This window comes from Haliotis rubra, unplaced genomic scaffold (assembly GCF_003918875.1).
Source record: "Haliotis rubra isolate DU_JTF1 unplaced genomic scaffold, ASM391887v1 Scf174, whole genome shotgun sequence".
Taxonomy (NCBI): domain Eukaryota; kingdom Metazoa; phylum Mollusca; class Gastropoda; order Lepetellida; family Haliotidae; genus Haliotis; species Haliotis rubra.
Window position 1 is genome coordinate 1,468,391 of NW_025765714.1, and position 13,385 is coordinate 1,481,775.

General features: G+C 40.7%; 1 protein-coding gene across 7 annotated transcripts in view; it reads left to right on the forward strand.

Moving 5' to 3' along the window:
* The window catches only part of LOC124272911, an 84,670-nt gene extending 71,718 nt beyond the window's left edge, over window positions 1-12,952 (forward strand). For all 7 annotated transcript variants that reach the window (XM_046708149.1, XM_046708148.1, XM_046708147.1 and 4 more), the window contains 11 exons: window positions 380-530; window positions 1,311-1,511; window positions 1,625-1,741; window positions 2,142-2,237; window positions 2,814-2,943; window positions 3,387-3,491; window positions 3,882-3,917; window positions 4,372-4,385; window positions 6,600-6,620; window positions 7,190-7,267; window positions 7,453-12,952. In XM_046708149.1, the coding sequence (XP_046564105.1) occupies window positions 380-530; window positions 1,311-1,511; window positions 1,625-1,741; window positions 2,142-2,237; window positions 2,814-2,943; window positions 3,387-3,491; window positions 3,882-3,917; window positions 4,372-4,385; window positions 6,600-6,620; window positions 7,190-7,267; window positions 7,453-10,440 (3,937 nt within the window). In that variant the 3' untranslated portion in view covers window positions 10,441-12,952. The remainder of the gene's footprint in view (window positions 1-379; window positions 531-1,310; window positions 1,512-1,624; window positions 1,742-2,141; window positions 2,238-2,813; window positions 2,944-3,386; window positions 3,492-3,881; window positions 3,918-4,371; window positions 4,386-6,599; window positions 6,621-7,189; window positions 7,268-7,452) is intronic.
* Window positions 12,953-13,385: the final 433 nt, after the last annotated feature.

Below are 13,385 nucleotides of genomic sequence, written 5' to 3' on the forward strand. Positions count from 1 at the left end.
ATTGGACTTGACTTGCATGTTGTACAGGAATAGTGTCCCTGAAGTTAAATGACAATGTTTTGTGTGTTGTATGTGTGTAGCTATCTATATTGGACTTGACTTGCATGTTGTACAGGAATAGTGTCCCTGAAGTTAAATGACAATGTTTTGTGTGTTGTATGTGTGTAGCTATCTATATTGGACTTGACTTGCATGTTGTACAGGAATAGTGTCCCTGAAGTTAAATGACAATGTTTTGAGTGTTGTATGTGTGTAGCTATCAATATTGGACTTGACTTGCATGTTGTACAGGAATAGTGTCCCTGAAGTTAAATGACAATGTTTTGTGTGTTGTATGTGTGTAGCTATCTATATTGGACTTGACTTGCATGTTGTACAGCGCCGTGGAAGTGCTCACTCGCTACATGATGGATCCGCAGATGTCGGAGTTGTTCAAACAGCGTCAACTTGCCCTGGGGCATGGGCTGCCCTTGGGGGCATACTTACTCCGCCCTGTGCAGAGGATACTCAAGTATCACCTGCTGTTACAGGTATGTTGTGGGAGGGGTTAGGTTTGGATGTGGGGGTCAGTTTGGCAGACAATAGTACTGGGTGGGGAAATGTGGTGGGTAGCTGACATCAAATCTTTAATATTCCCTATTAAGAAAACAATGTGTTCCACATTAAGCAGCAGTTATTGCAGATATTGAGGTAGATATTGGTGTGTAGGTAGTCGGCATTAGGGCTGGTTAAAAAGATCAATAATCAGAAATATCATCGATGGGAATCATTATTAATTTTTATCGATAAGAAAATTGTGTAATCAATAATGTCGTACATCAACCATTGTGATGAAATGATTTTTATATTTACTCAGACAATACACAAAGGTAGGTCCTACTTCATAAGCTGCTGCTAGAGTATGTTCAGGATGGTGTGTTGCTGGTAATCCAAGCCTACACATGTCACCTGAAACAACTGATGTGAAATGTATTCATTTCTTTGAGATGTTTTTGTCAATTTTGCTCAAAGTTACAACGATATGTATCAATAATTGATGGATATTCATTTAACGATGATCGATGTCTATGATCTATGTCAATAGCCATCCCTAGTCGGCATAGCATGGCTCTACGTCTACATCTGTCACACTGATAATATTGAGAAATCCTTTTTTCACCTTTTATACAATCATGAACTAAGGATTTCTGGGTCAATGTAGAGAACTTGGTTTTCCTTGGTTTACTGTTACTTACTTGGCCTTTGCTCCATGATCTCAGGCAAATGCCTCAATTTTGTAATGTGGTAATTACGCTGGTATTCTATTTCAGAACATTTTGAAGTTTTTTGACAAGGACAAATCAGGATATGACACATTGAACAAAGCCTTCAAACACATGACCGAGATGGCCCACCACATCAACGAGATGAAGCGTAAACATGAGCATGCTGTCCGCATCCAGGAGATACAGAGCCAGCTGGAGGAGTATGCGGGTGAGGACCTCATTCGACTAGGGGACCTGGTCCTGGAGGTAAGTTCAAAAGAGACATCAAACTCCAGACAGACTAACCAGAAGCCGCTGTAACACTGCTCTATGTTTGAGTGATCAACAGCTTGTTTCTGCATGTTCCTGGTGTGTTGCAGGGTCCGTTCCGAGTGTATGGCGCCAAGGCATCACGCCAGGTGTTCCTGTTTGAGCGTGAGATCCTCATCAGCAAGAAGAAGGAAGGTGGGATGCTGGGCTGCAAGGCATCCATTCAGGTAACCCTTCACACACAACAGTGAGGCATGAGTACATCATTTACTGTATTTTCATCCTCACCATCCTCACTAGCAAACACCCTGTCTCACATTAGTTTATTGTCCTCAAGTATCTACAAACTTTCTTTAATGGCGGTGGGGTAGCCTACAGGTTAAAGCGCTCTCTCGTCACGCAGAAGACCCAAGTTCGATTCCCCACATGGGTACAATGTGTAAAACCTATTTTCTGGTGTCCCCCACCGTGATATTGCTGGAATATTGCTAAAAGTGGCGTAAAACTAAACTCAATCATTCTTTAATGGAAACAGTGTATCACATTCAAGTTCTGTGACAGATCTGCCTAACACATTCTTATGATATCTTCTTCCTATTATACCCCTGCTGCTCCATGTGTTCACAGCTGGCCAACCTGATGCTGGTGGAGGTGATCCCCAATGAGCCTCTGAGCTTCCACCTTATACCCTTCGACAACCCTCGGGCCCAGTTTACACTGCAGGTAGGTGCACTCAGTCATCTCTGTCTACAAAACTACTGTAATCATATATATTTTCACGGGGTGCAATTTTCGCGGAAAGTTCACAAAAGACCTGTTAGCGCAGTTGCTTTTTCGTGCATTTCAAACACCTGAGTGATGGTATCCATCACAAAGTTTTCACAACCAATAGACATGCAGTGATCAAAGCTAGCCCCCATAATTGAATCGTGTTTACTGCAACAGTCTGAGAGAGGTGTGGGATCAACATGACAATACCTGTACCATGTGCGAGATCAACTGACAACGAATTAAGGAAGAGTGTATACCAGTACTTACGATAATTAAACATAGAAATCATAAAGTAGTGTTTGTTGTTTATGAACACGTGTCATTCACATGGTCATATCATTGATTGGCTGCATAACAAATTGCATGTTGTTCCAACTTGAGTATGTGTCATGACTTGACCATGAATATTTCACGAAAATTAATCCCCCATGAAAATAACTATGATTACAGTATGTCAATGTTGGTCATTTAAGGATGCCAAACTGTATATCAGAGATATGACCTTATGCTGACTTGTTCTCTGTGCAGGCACGGAACATGGAGCAGAAGCGGCGGTGGTGCCAGGAGATAAAGCGACTCATTCTGGAGACCTACAAGGGGAAGATCCCAGACAAGGTGAAGAGCCTCGTGATGGAGCTTGGCAGGAACCACGATGACGGTGAGTGGAGCCATACCTGCCAACTCTCATGCCTTGGCTTGAGACTCACACATTTACTACTCATGTCCCACTCTCACAACAAAACTGATAAATATCACAACAAACTGGGTTTACATGAAAAATTAAAAACCCATTACAAATTACACAAATAGGTATGAATACATCATTTGCAGTCACTTTTCTGAGAATGGATTTTGCAATTATGCCTTGGCTTCAGGGATGCTTCAGGACCTGGCAGACCTTAGACCTTGCATCTCAAAATGTTTTTGTCTCTTGGAGTTGGAAGCTCCGAGGGAGCTGCTTTGGTTGGGCTGTCCATGTATATACACCAACATGGCACTGTACAAATAACAGACAGTTGAAGAAGTATAACAGTCCTCTAAGTATGATTGAGTTGTGGTTTTGTTGAGGTTTCTGATGTGTGATTCATGGTGATGTTTCAGACTATGTGAACAGTGAGAACCTCGACCCAAGGCGGACTCACCACACGGCTCCTGAATACCTGGAGCGCCGGAGAGGGCGACGGAAATCTGGTGGAAGACTGCCAGGTAAGGGAGGCAACCCACCTATACCATTTCCTAGTACATGGCAAAGACATCATAAATCTATCAAATCTGTGGGTAAATGTCATGCTCCTACTTGAGATTATAAGGCATGTGACAGGTCTGAGTGCACAGGGTCCTAAATACCATAGCCAGATACAGACACTTTTTGTCGGCCAAGTTTGATTTTTTCATTTCTCTTTTGGTCACTTTGTCACATGGGTAGTGTGCTCCCCCCTTTTAAAACAAATCTTCAAAGGTTGCTGACCTGCTTCTTATGCCTCGTCTATAGGCAGATGTTGGTGCATGGTCTGTGAGGTCCTCACAACACCCATCTATATTTTGTTACCATTAGTCACCAGAACGTAATGATTGATGTACTGGTATTTGTTTCAGATCTGTTGAAGCCCCAGAAAGCAAAGAGAGGATCATGTAAGTTGGTGTTATTTGATAGTGGGGTGTATGTTGCTATGTGACCCCTGAAGATCCCGGTTAGAATTGATCTTCAGTAACCCATGCTTGTTGTAAGAGGTGACTAACGTGATCGTGTGGTTAGTCTCGCTGACTTGGTTGACACATGTCATTGTATCCCAGTTGCGTAGATTGATGCTCATGCTGTTGATAACTGGATTGTCTGGTCCAGACTCGATTATTTACAGATGGCTGTCATACAGCTGGAATATTGCTGAGTGCAGCATTAAACTAAAAGCAACCAACATTGTTATGTAGGAGGTGACATATTGTAACCAGAGCTCTTCCTTCTTGCTCTTGCATACCTAATGTACAGTAAGAAACACAGCCACATCATAATGAAATACTACAAATCATTAAATCAAACATACAGAGTCTATATTTCATTTTCTTCCCTTTTATTTCCTTTCTACAGCTGGAAACAGAAAAGTAAGTATATGTTCAGTACTTATATCTACGTCATCTAGCAGCAGTTTGTGTAAGACGTCTCTTTGGGCCATGAGGACATCACTGAAAAGTCATGCCTGGTCCTGAGATTGCTTCATTGTCATAATATACTCTGTTCATCAGGTCTACCAAACAGGTATTTCAGGAATATATTTAAAGGGCCACTAATCCAGGACTGGTTGTTGCTTTTGTTATTGTTTTTCTCCCGTGAGTACCCGGATGATATCCCAGAATTCATGACTGGTTCGTGACCTCTGCTGCGCCACCCTCATGCGCAATTGATAGTATAAGTAAAGACTGATCAACAAAGATGAAATATTTTTTACTCGATAATCTTATGTTGATTTTGTTGTAAAATGATGTAGACTTTTGATGAAAAAATATTCACTTTGATAAAAATGCTGATTTTGATGTAAAATTTTGATTTCATAGTAATGTTGACTTTATAAAAATGTTAATGTAAATGGATGTAGAATTTGATTTAAGAAATAGTTTGACCTTGAATTTGGTGAGAAGCCTGATACATTAGCATTGTTTTGAAAGTAAGGCTAACTAAGTACATGGGGTGTCTTAGGGAGAGTAGTGAGCTTGGGTTCACTACTAGTCAATCTGAATGTTGTATTAAATGGCATTATTTTGATAACAAATGAAAACATTTTAAGTTGAACCATCTGCCAGTGGTAAAAAATGTTAGGACTGAAATAACGAAGTCAATGTACGTCTCTATATTTTGTCTTATAATCCTAATTAGTTTATTATCATATTTGTATGCATTTTGAAACTTAATAAAATGCACACGATCTGCTTATACTTAGTGAATTTATAACATGATTGTAATATCTAGACATTTTATAGATTGCCAACGTGTATCATATTTCACACACACGCCCTGAGTGCGACCTAGTGTATGTTGTCTGTCTCATTACACTTCATGGCAAAAAAAATGATTCTGTTGAATGCCATAACAAATAAATAAAAATGAAATGCAAATATTAAAATTAAAACAGACTAAAGTTATAGCAACAATATCAGGCTATTACCTTGTTCGGGGAATGTATCCATTAATATCCACATAAAGGAATGAGTAGTAAATCTACATACATAAACACTACCTTTTGACAAATCTGCTGTGCAGGATAAACGCAATTTATCAATCAGCGTGTTACCGGTTAATCGTTTGATCGATGTTTGTTTTGTAACTCAGCTGATAATTCCTCCTACTGCACTTCCATGCACATATTACATAAGATGTAATACATTTGCCACATCAGACCTCAATTTATAATGATGAGTATTTACTCCAGACACAAGAAATGTCAAATGGGAACCTTTGTCTGGTAATCTAAGTGGTGTTATCACTAATTATACCTGTTATAAATTCATTAACTGACAATCAAGTGAATGATGACAAATAACATGTGTAGGTTTACCACCAAACAAGGGTTACAGCAAGAGAGAAGTAATCGCTGAATTGCTTGCAAGTTTGATTGCCCCAAAAAACAACTTATGGGCCGACACTGTTTTGAGGATACGAACGGAACTTCATTGTTACACAAGAAATATATATAAGCATTTACTGTGTACTTAGTTAAAAACTGTATATATATACCTATGTACCTAAGTAAAATTTCAGATTTATTTTTTTGCAATGGCAAAGTGGGGTTGTTTAGTTTATGGATTCAAATATATCAAATGTATGCTTTAGATATCATAGCATACGTAATAGACATAATATTTTTACATGATTAAATATTGAGGTAAAAAAACACAGAAATAGGATCAAATTGGATCAGTCACTATACCATCCAAACATTTGAAAATCTGAAAAAGCCTACACTGCTGGGATACTTTATTACAACCAGACGAGAACTACCGGGGATATTTTCAAATAACGGCATCTGATGGGCATCCACCCTTCCTAATGTCCCACTGATTAGGTTGAAGAAATTCTGCCAGGGTGGACAGTAGCCCTGTCCCTGTGTCCGTCACGGTTGAGGGAGCAGAGGCTGACCAGTTTGCAGCTAGGTTTCGTAATTAGACTGTTGGCTGGAAACAATAATCGCTCTGGATCAGTGGCCCATTAACTTAGAATATATTAAAAAAACCAAATCAAATAATACTTTTACAATAGACTTTGTTTACTGAGAAGAAGACTATAAGCTTGTATGCATTAATGATGTGTTTGTCCTGTTTCAGGGAGACATCAGCCCTAGAACAGTAAGTATTTCCTTCAGTGTTATCTCACTCTGTATCTGTCCCTAGTATGGCATTGTGGATTTACATCATACCTGTTTATTAGCTCCAGGGCACTTATTCTCGAAACGTTCGTAGCCCTAAGAATTCTTAACTTTGATTGTATCCAATGTATAAAGAATGGGCTTAAGAAGTTTGTAGGGCTATGACCGTTTCGAGAATAGCTTGCCTGGTTTCTAATTTGTTTTGATCTTACGATTGTGTTTTGCTTATAACCCAGTCTGATAGCTTCCCTGACTAGTTTTACGTTACCATCTATCATGACTCACATTGCTAAATATGGCTGCATTGTGCTATTAGAATTTGCTTGATGTAAATATTCATAAAAGCATATCCTGGCAGCTACCTGTAGAATTTTACGCAAACGTTGAAAAATAAGCATTATTGTTGTGTGATATGTTTTTTTATACATAGATAGGCACATTATGACATCCCTAATGATTAACTATGTCCAGTAGAAGATTCAAATATAGACTGAGATGATATTGCAGTGCTTTAAACATTGCCATCTACAAACTGTTCATTTGTTACAGTCACCGCTCATGGAGAGACGACAGACACATGCCTCATTATCCAGTGAAACAAGGGAGACAACTCCGGAGCACAAAAAGGTGGTCACATTTGTTCATGTTACATGTATAGAATTAATCATTATAATGTACTATATTCTATTGTATTGTAAGTTCCATTTTTATCAATGAACCTTGAGAAGTTTTGAGAAGAATGTTATTTTATATTTCTTAGAATATTCTGAATACTTGTCAGAGCTTGATATCAGTGCATTATATTTTTCCAGAGTCAACAAAGTGTGACTGACACGTCCAGTGAGGGCACCTCTATCTCCAGAACCACGACCCAGAGTGATATATCCTCCCAGACTGCTGGTATTGAAGACACATCCAAAAGCTTCCACGGGTCTGTTGATACGCTAGCATCCAGCCATAACAATGCTTCTACCAAAGATACTTCCAGTGACAATGTCCGTCGAGCCAAGAGTTTTCGTATTGCAACCAGGATGAGACCAATCACCTCACAAGATCTTGGTGATGTTATACCCAGCATTGATTCAGATTCAGAAAGTGATATGGATGATCCAAGTCTTACACAAGATGGGTTGAAAGAATATAATGATGTTGTGTTTAATAGTAGGCCAGATTTTGATGAATTGTCTGATGGAGACGTACCCAAGAAAACCAACAAGGAGAGTAGATACACCAGTATGCCTGTTTTGAATATCACACCTCCATCCAAAGATCCAAAGACACAGAGTCCCAAGGATAGTGGGATGATGAATTCCAACTCCTGGAAAAAGAACAAACAGGGAAGTCTTGTGAATCTTCAGACAAAGCAGTGGACAAAAATTGCTCAGAAAGAGCAAGGTAGAAGCATTCCTGCTTTTCATGACACTTTTGCCAAAAAGTCCCTTGAAAACCTGACAGTGAAAGCATTGCGTCACCCTGTGTATACTGTGAAGCACCTGTCCGTGGACTGTGATGCTCCGTCCAAGAAGGGAATCAATGCCAAGCTCACAAACTGGGGCAGCACTGAGAAGCTGACTAAAGGATCAATGACCGATGTGTCACACTTATCAGAAGACCCATGGGTGAAGAATCCTGAAGTTAAGAAGCTCTCTGGATCTGCCAGTGTGTCAAATGTATCTGTCAAACCTCAGGGGCATAAACTGAAGAAATGTTCAGAGCCTAGTGATCCTAAGAGTGGTAGTCGTGAAAATATGGACTGGATGGTATATGTTAACCGAAATTCATTAAATGATACTGAGAACCAGAAGTATTTTCCCAAATATTGTACGCCACCTAGAGGGACTATGACACCACCGAAAAGTCCTACAGTCATGAAGCAGGAATATAACTCCCCAAGCCCAATGAAGCGGAACACAAACAACCTGGCATCCAGACCAGTCTCAACCTATGACACTGTTCCAGACATCCCCAAGGTTACGGTAGCTTCAAGTGTTCCCTCAATCATTGTGTCATCAACGTCGCCAAAGTTCCCCCATCATGACCATCTCTCACGTCATCAGCTCAACAGATCCAATTCCACACCTTTGACCAAATCAAAGACCATTGCTCAACCTTCCACCAACAGACCTTCATCTTTCGACTGTGAGGGATTCACAGATAGTGAGAGAATGGTAGCTGAGATGGAGGATTATATGAAAAAGTCCAGGGACAATGATTCTTCACCATCATGTAAGTTTCCTACAAATCTGCCTGTTTTCCATTACAATGAATTAGAGAAAGGGAACAGACATTCAAATATTTCTACATCATCTTATGAAAGCCATTCCAGCAGCTCCAGTGAAGGGATCATGGATACACTCAAACACAAGATTCACAGCTGGACATCCAAACTTTCGAAACGTTTGGAGGACAGCGATGGGCACTCGTCATTGTCAAGTGTGTCTGATGTCCGTCCATCATCCCTGCTCATGTCCGATGATGAGAAGATGGATGATGTAAAGAGTAAAAACTCTTCCTGTGAGACTCTGGACTCGCCACATGCACGGAAGAAGGGAGCGGAGAAGCTGAAGAGGCAGCAGCATCTTCTGGAGGACGATGAGGAACTGAGGACATTCTTGAGGCAGAGAGGACTTGGTGGAGACTCTATTGGGTCCAGGATGGCTAATTCTCTCCCACCCAATGTAGAGGCCTTGATAACTGATAAACTAAGACCACATAGTGCCTGTGTTCTAAGGGACAGCGATTCTCTTTCTTCCTATGAACTTTCGAGCAAGGAGACTACCCCAGAACCTCAGGCTCGTTTGTCTTTACCAATTATGCCTTCAACTGCTGAAAATCAGAGTCCTTTATCTCTCAACAACATGGAAATTCAGCAGTCAGACTCTGGGTTTTCTATGCAAAGTGATGTGACTGACAGTAATTCCATGGAGACCACAACTCCTGTCAGCAACATGAACACACCTCCTGTCAAGCAAATGGATGTAGAAGAAACGGAAAAGGAAAAAGATGAGGCCACCACCATGGACACTAGACAGAAAGAGCCAAACATGTCTAGGCCACGAACTCAGTCAGAATCATCTGCTGATTCTGTTGATAGTTTTTATGAACGTCGTTTGTCTATAGCTTTTGACTCCGAAGTTTTTCGGGATTCTGCAGTGTTTTGTGACATCAACATTGATCCCAAACAGAAGGTTGTGAAGGAGACCCCAAAGAAACCAAGACGATCGATCAAAGACTTTGTTCAGATCTTGGAGGAAAGGAATAAACCAAAGGCTCCACTTACTGTAGAGGTTAAGCGTAGGGGACCAGGCTCTGGGATTCGTCAGCGGCTCCAGACTCTACAACAGGCTTCACAATATTCCAGACACAGCAGTAGAAACACTAGTGAAGAACGGGAGTTGGTGCAACCCAAATCTGTGAAAGATATTCAGCAGTCCCTGGCTGCAGAGCCAAGGTTTGGCCAGTCCAAGAGCTGGCATCCTAGTTCCAGCAGCAACATTGGCTCCATGAACAGCAGCTCGAACACATCTATCAGCTCCAGCTGCTCATCTGGCATCTCAGGGCCACACTTTGCTGTGGTTGGTGGCGGCAGCAGTCACTCCCATGGTGGTAATCAATTCATGCACCATCATGTGCGGGCGGAATCAGAACACGGCAGGGAGAGCTCACCAGAGCTGTGTGGTCTCAGGTCAGCACGCTCACTGGGCAGGCTGGACCAGTTGAGCACAGACATCGAGAACCTTGTCATCATGAAAGGATGGGTGAGGTCACTCATCAACAAGTTCCAGAGTGACAAGGAGTGAATAATATATGTTGTACAGATTGATGTGTCAGTGTCAGTACATTCAGTCTGGAAATGTGAAGCAAAACAACTTAATATTCAAGTTTGAAATTAAGATGTTATGACAATTTTTCCAAATAATTTATGACAATGTTATATGATATATTTTAGACGTTGGAAACAGTGTTCAAAATATTCCATTTGGTTTCCATTGAATAGGTAATGCATATAATTACTGAGGCGAAGATGTGCTAATTTGGGCTTGATATGCATTTCTAGTTAGGGACTGCCAACAGTGTGTATTGTCAGGGTGAACATCTTGGTGAAGGTGAGAGGGGCATATACTCACTCATTCCTGTATCACTTAGACACTACTACAGGGAAATGTATGTTCAGGAACATATTCCCACTGTGAAATATTACCTATGTTCATGCCTAAGTCATGTAGCAATGGGTTCAAGATTAAATCAACAGCTCACCAATTTAATACATATTATGTACATGTATTTAGAATGTTAGACCAGTGGTTGGGGCTGATGTGTTCTGAATGTCAAAGTAACCTTTTCAGAACGAATGGGCAAAGTATTTTTCATGGAGAGGCAATAAGCTCACTTAACCATGGTTTCATATAGTGTGTGTTGGACTAAGTCACATTTGATAACATATTATGTTCTAGCAGTTCATGGCTTTAGCTTACACACACACATCTGTTTACATTATTATGATTTGTCAATCAACACCATCAAACCATAAGGTATATCCCATTTAAATTTGTTCAGCTTGTTCTGTTTAATTGTTATCTGGATTTGTGCTCGCTGCTTGCCTTCTGTTCCCCACTGGTTCTCCAGCTGTTTCCACATCTGTGACTGGCTGTCTGTGGTGGTTTCCACATCTGTGACTGACTGTCTGTGGTGGTTTCCACATCTGTGACTGACTGTCTGTGGTGGTTTCCACAAATGTGATTGGCTGTCTGTGGTGGTTTCCACATCTGTGACTGTCTGTGGTGGTTTCCACATCTGTGACTGACTGTCTGTGGTGGTTTCCACAAATGTGATTGGCTGTCTGTGGTGGTTTCCACATCTGTGACTGTCTGTGGTGGTTTCCACATCTGTGACTGTCTGTGGTGGTTTTCACATCTGTGACTGCCCACACACTCTGCTCCATCACAACACCATACATACATATTCGGTGAACAGATACACAGAGACTATTACCTGAATGTGTTTGTTTCATAAATATATATCTTTTAGGATCCATCAATGATTGTAATATGGAAACACACTTCTCAGTATAAATAATTGATTTTTAAGATATGATGTCACTCAATGAACTTGAGACTGAATGAGTTTGGTTTTACGTCGCTTTTAGCAATATTCCAGCAACATCACGGCGGGTTACACCAGAAATGGGCTTCACACATTGTGCCCATGTGGGGATTCGAACCCGGGTCTTCGGCGTGACGAGCCAACGCTTTAACCACTAGGCTACCCCACCGCCCCATGAACTTAAGAAACCATGTATGAATATGTGTTTGAGTGCAACACTCCTTTCATCATCCAGTACCACATGAATCACAGCCATGTTTCTCAAAAGAATTACCCCAACATTGGGGAACCCCTACCTGAACATTTTGTTTACACAAGTCAGTAGTTTATTCCGTAGGCAGACATTGAGTAGCTCCTTCTTGCTTATTTGCATATTTATGGGCTAGTGTATGTACCTGGTATATCGCATCTGTAACACTATCCTTTATGTGATCAATTCCTGACTGCTTATTTCCCCCTTACTAATTTCAGTTACTTGGAGATGTGAAGGAATGTTTTCATTGTACTCACCAACACATGCAGATGTACATTATGTAATCTGTTCATTAAAAAAATAGTCACAGAGTTGCTTATGTTTATAGTATGCTTGTATATAGCTATCATCTGCAAATATGGTGCTTATTGTTATTTATATATCAATTTAATGGTAGTGGTTTTCCATCAGGAACTGAATCTCCATGTTTGATGGACAGTGATAAGTATGTGATGGTTGTGCTTATGTGTAGTTGCATTTTACACATCGGGGTAGGGGACATCTCCGACTCAGCTTGCAGGAATCCCAGCCTGAGGAAAATAATCCAAAATACATTTGTCCATTTCTGAAACCGCCTTTGATCATAGTTTTATGCAATGTTTGGAAATTGTGGACGGCATGTAAAATTGTAATATGAAGAAGAAAAGGGTTAAGTTTGTATCCTGCAACCACGCCATATATATAGATAGCAGTCACCTGTCCAGGTTGTGTTTGTCAACATGTTGTCCATGGGTGTGGTGGTGTTCAGTGTATTTGAAGAGAATCATGATTCTGTTATATTAAGTTTGATTTGCCATTTGTTTGCTACAGCAACTACCACATTACCACGTTGCCCACCAGTCTGCCAGTGCTTGCTACATCATACAGGCTGGAAGTGAATCTCTATGCAATCTACGTGTCAGTGTATTTGTATTATGAATTTATAAGGACACACAAATAAAATGTGAAAATACGTCTGCATTTGTCATATCTTTTAGCTTACATTTTTGGCAATTCCACCTTCTTTGTCCAAAGAAATACAAAAAAAGATTTAACAGAAATATTTTTTCGTATGTAGTGTGACTGGCCCATATCAGCAAGACAAAAAGGCGACTGACTAGATCATAAGGCTCACAGTGAAGCGAACTTGAGGGGCAGGACCGACAGGGTTCCTTGTCAGTCTTTTCCGCTACAGTGAGCGAGTATGAGTCGGCAGGGGACACCAGAAATGGGCTTCACACATTGTACCCATGTGGGGAATTGAAACCGGGTCTTCAGCTCGACGAGTGGACGCTTTAACCATTAGGGTACCCCACCGCCCCTTTCCCATTACAAAAGTGAGCACAACATACACAACAGCCTGCTGTCCTCTGCTGCAGTGCCAATATTGTTATGATGAATGATGGCCAT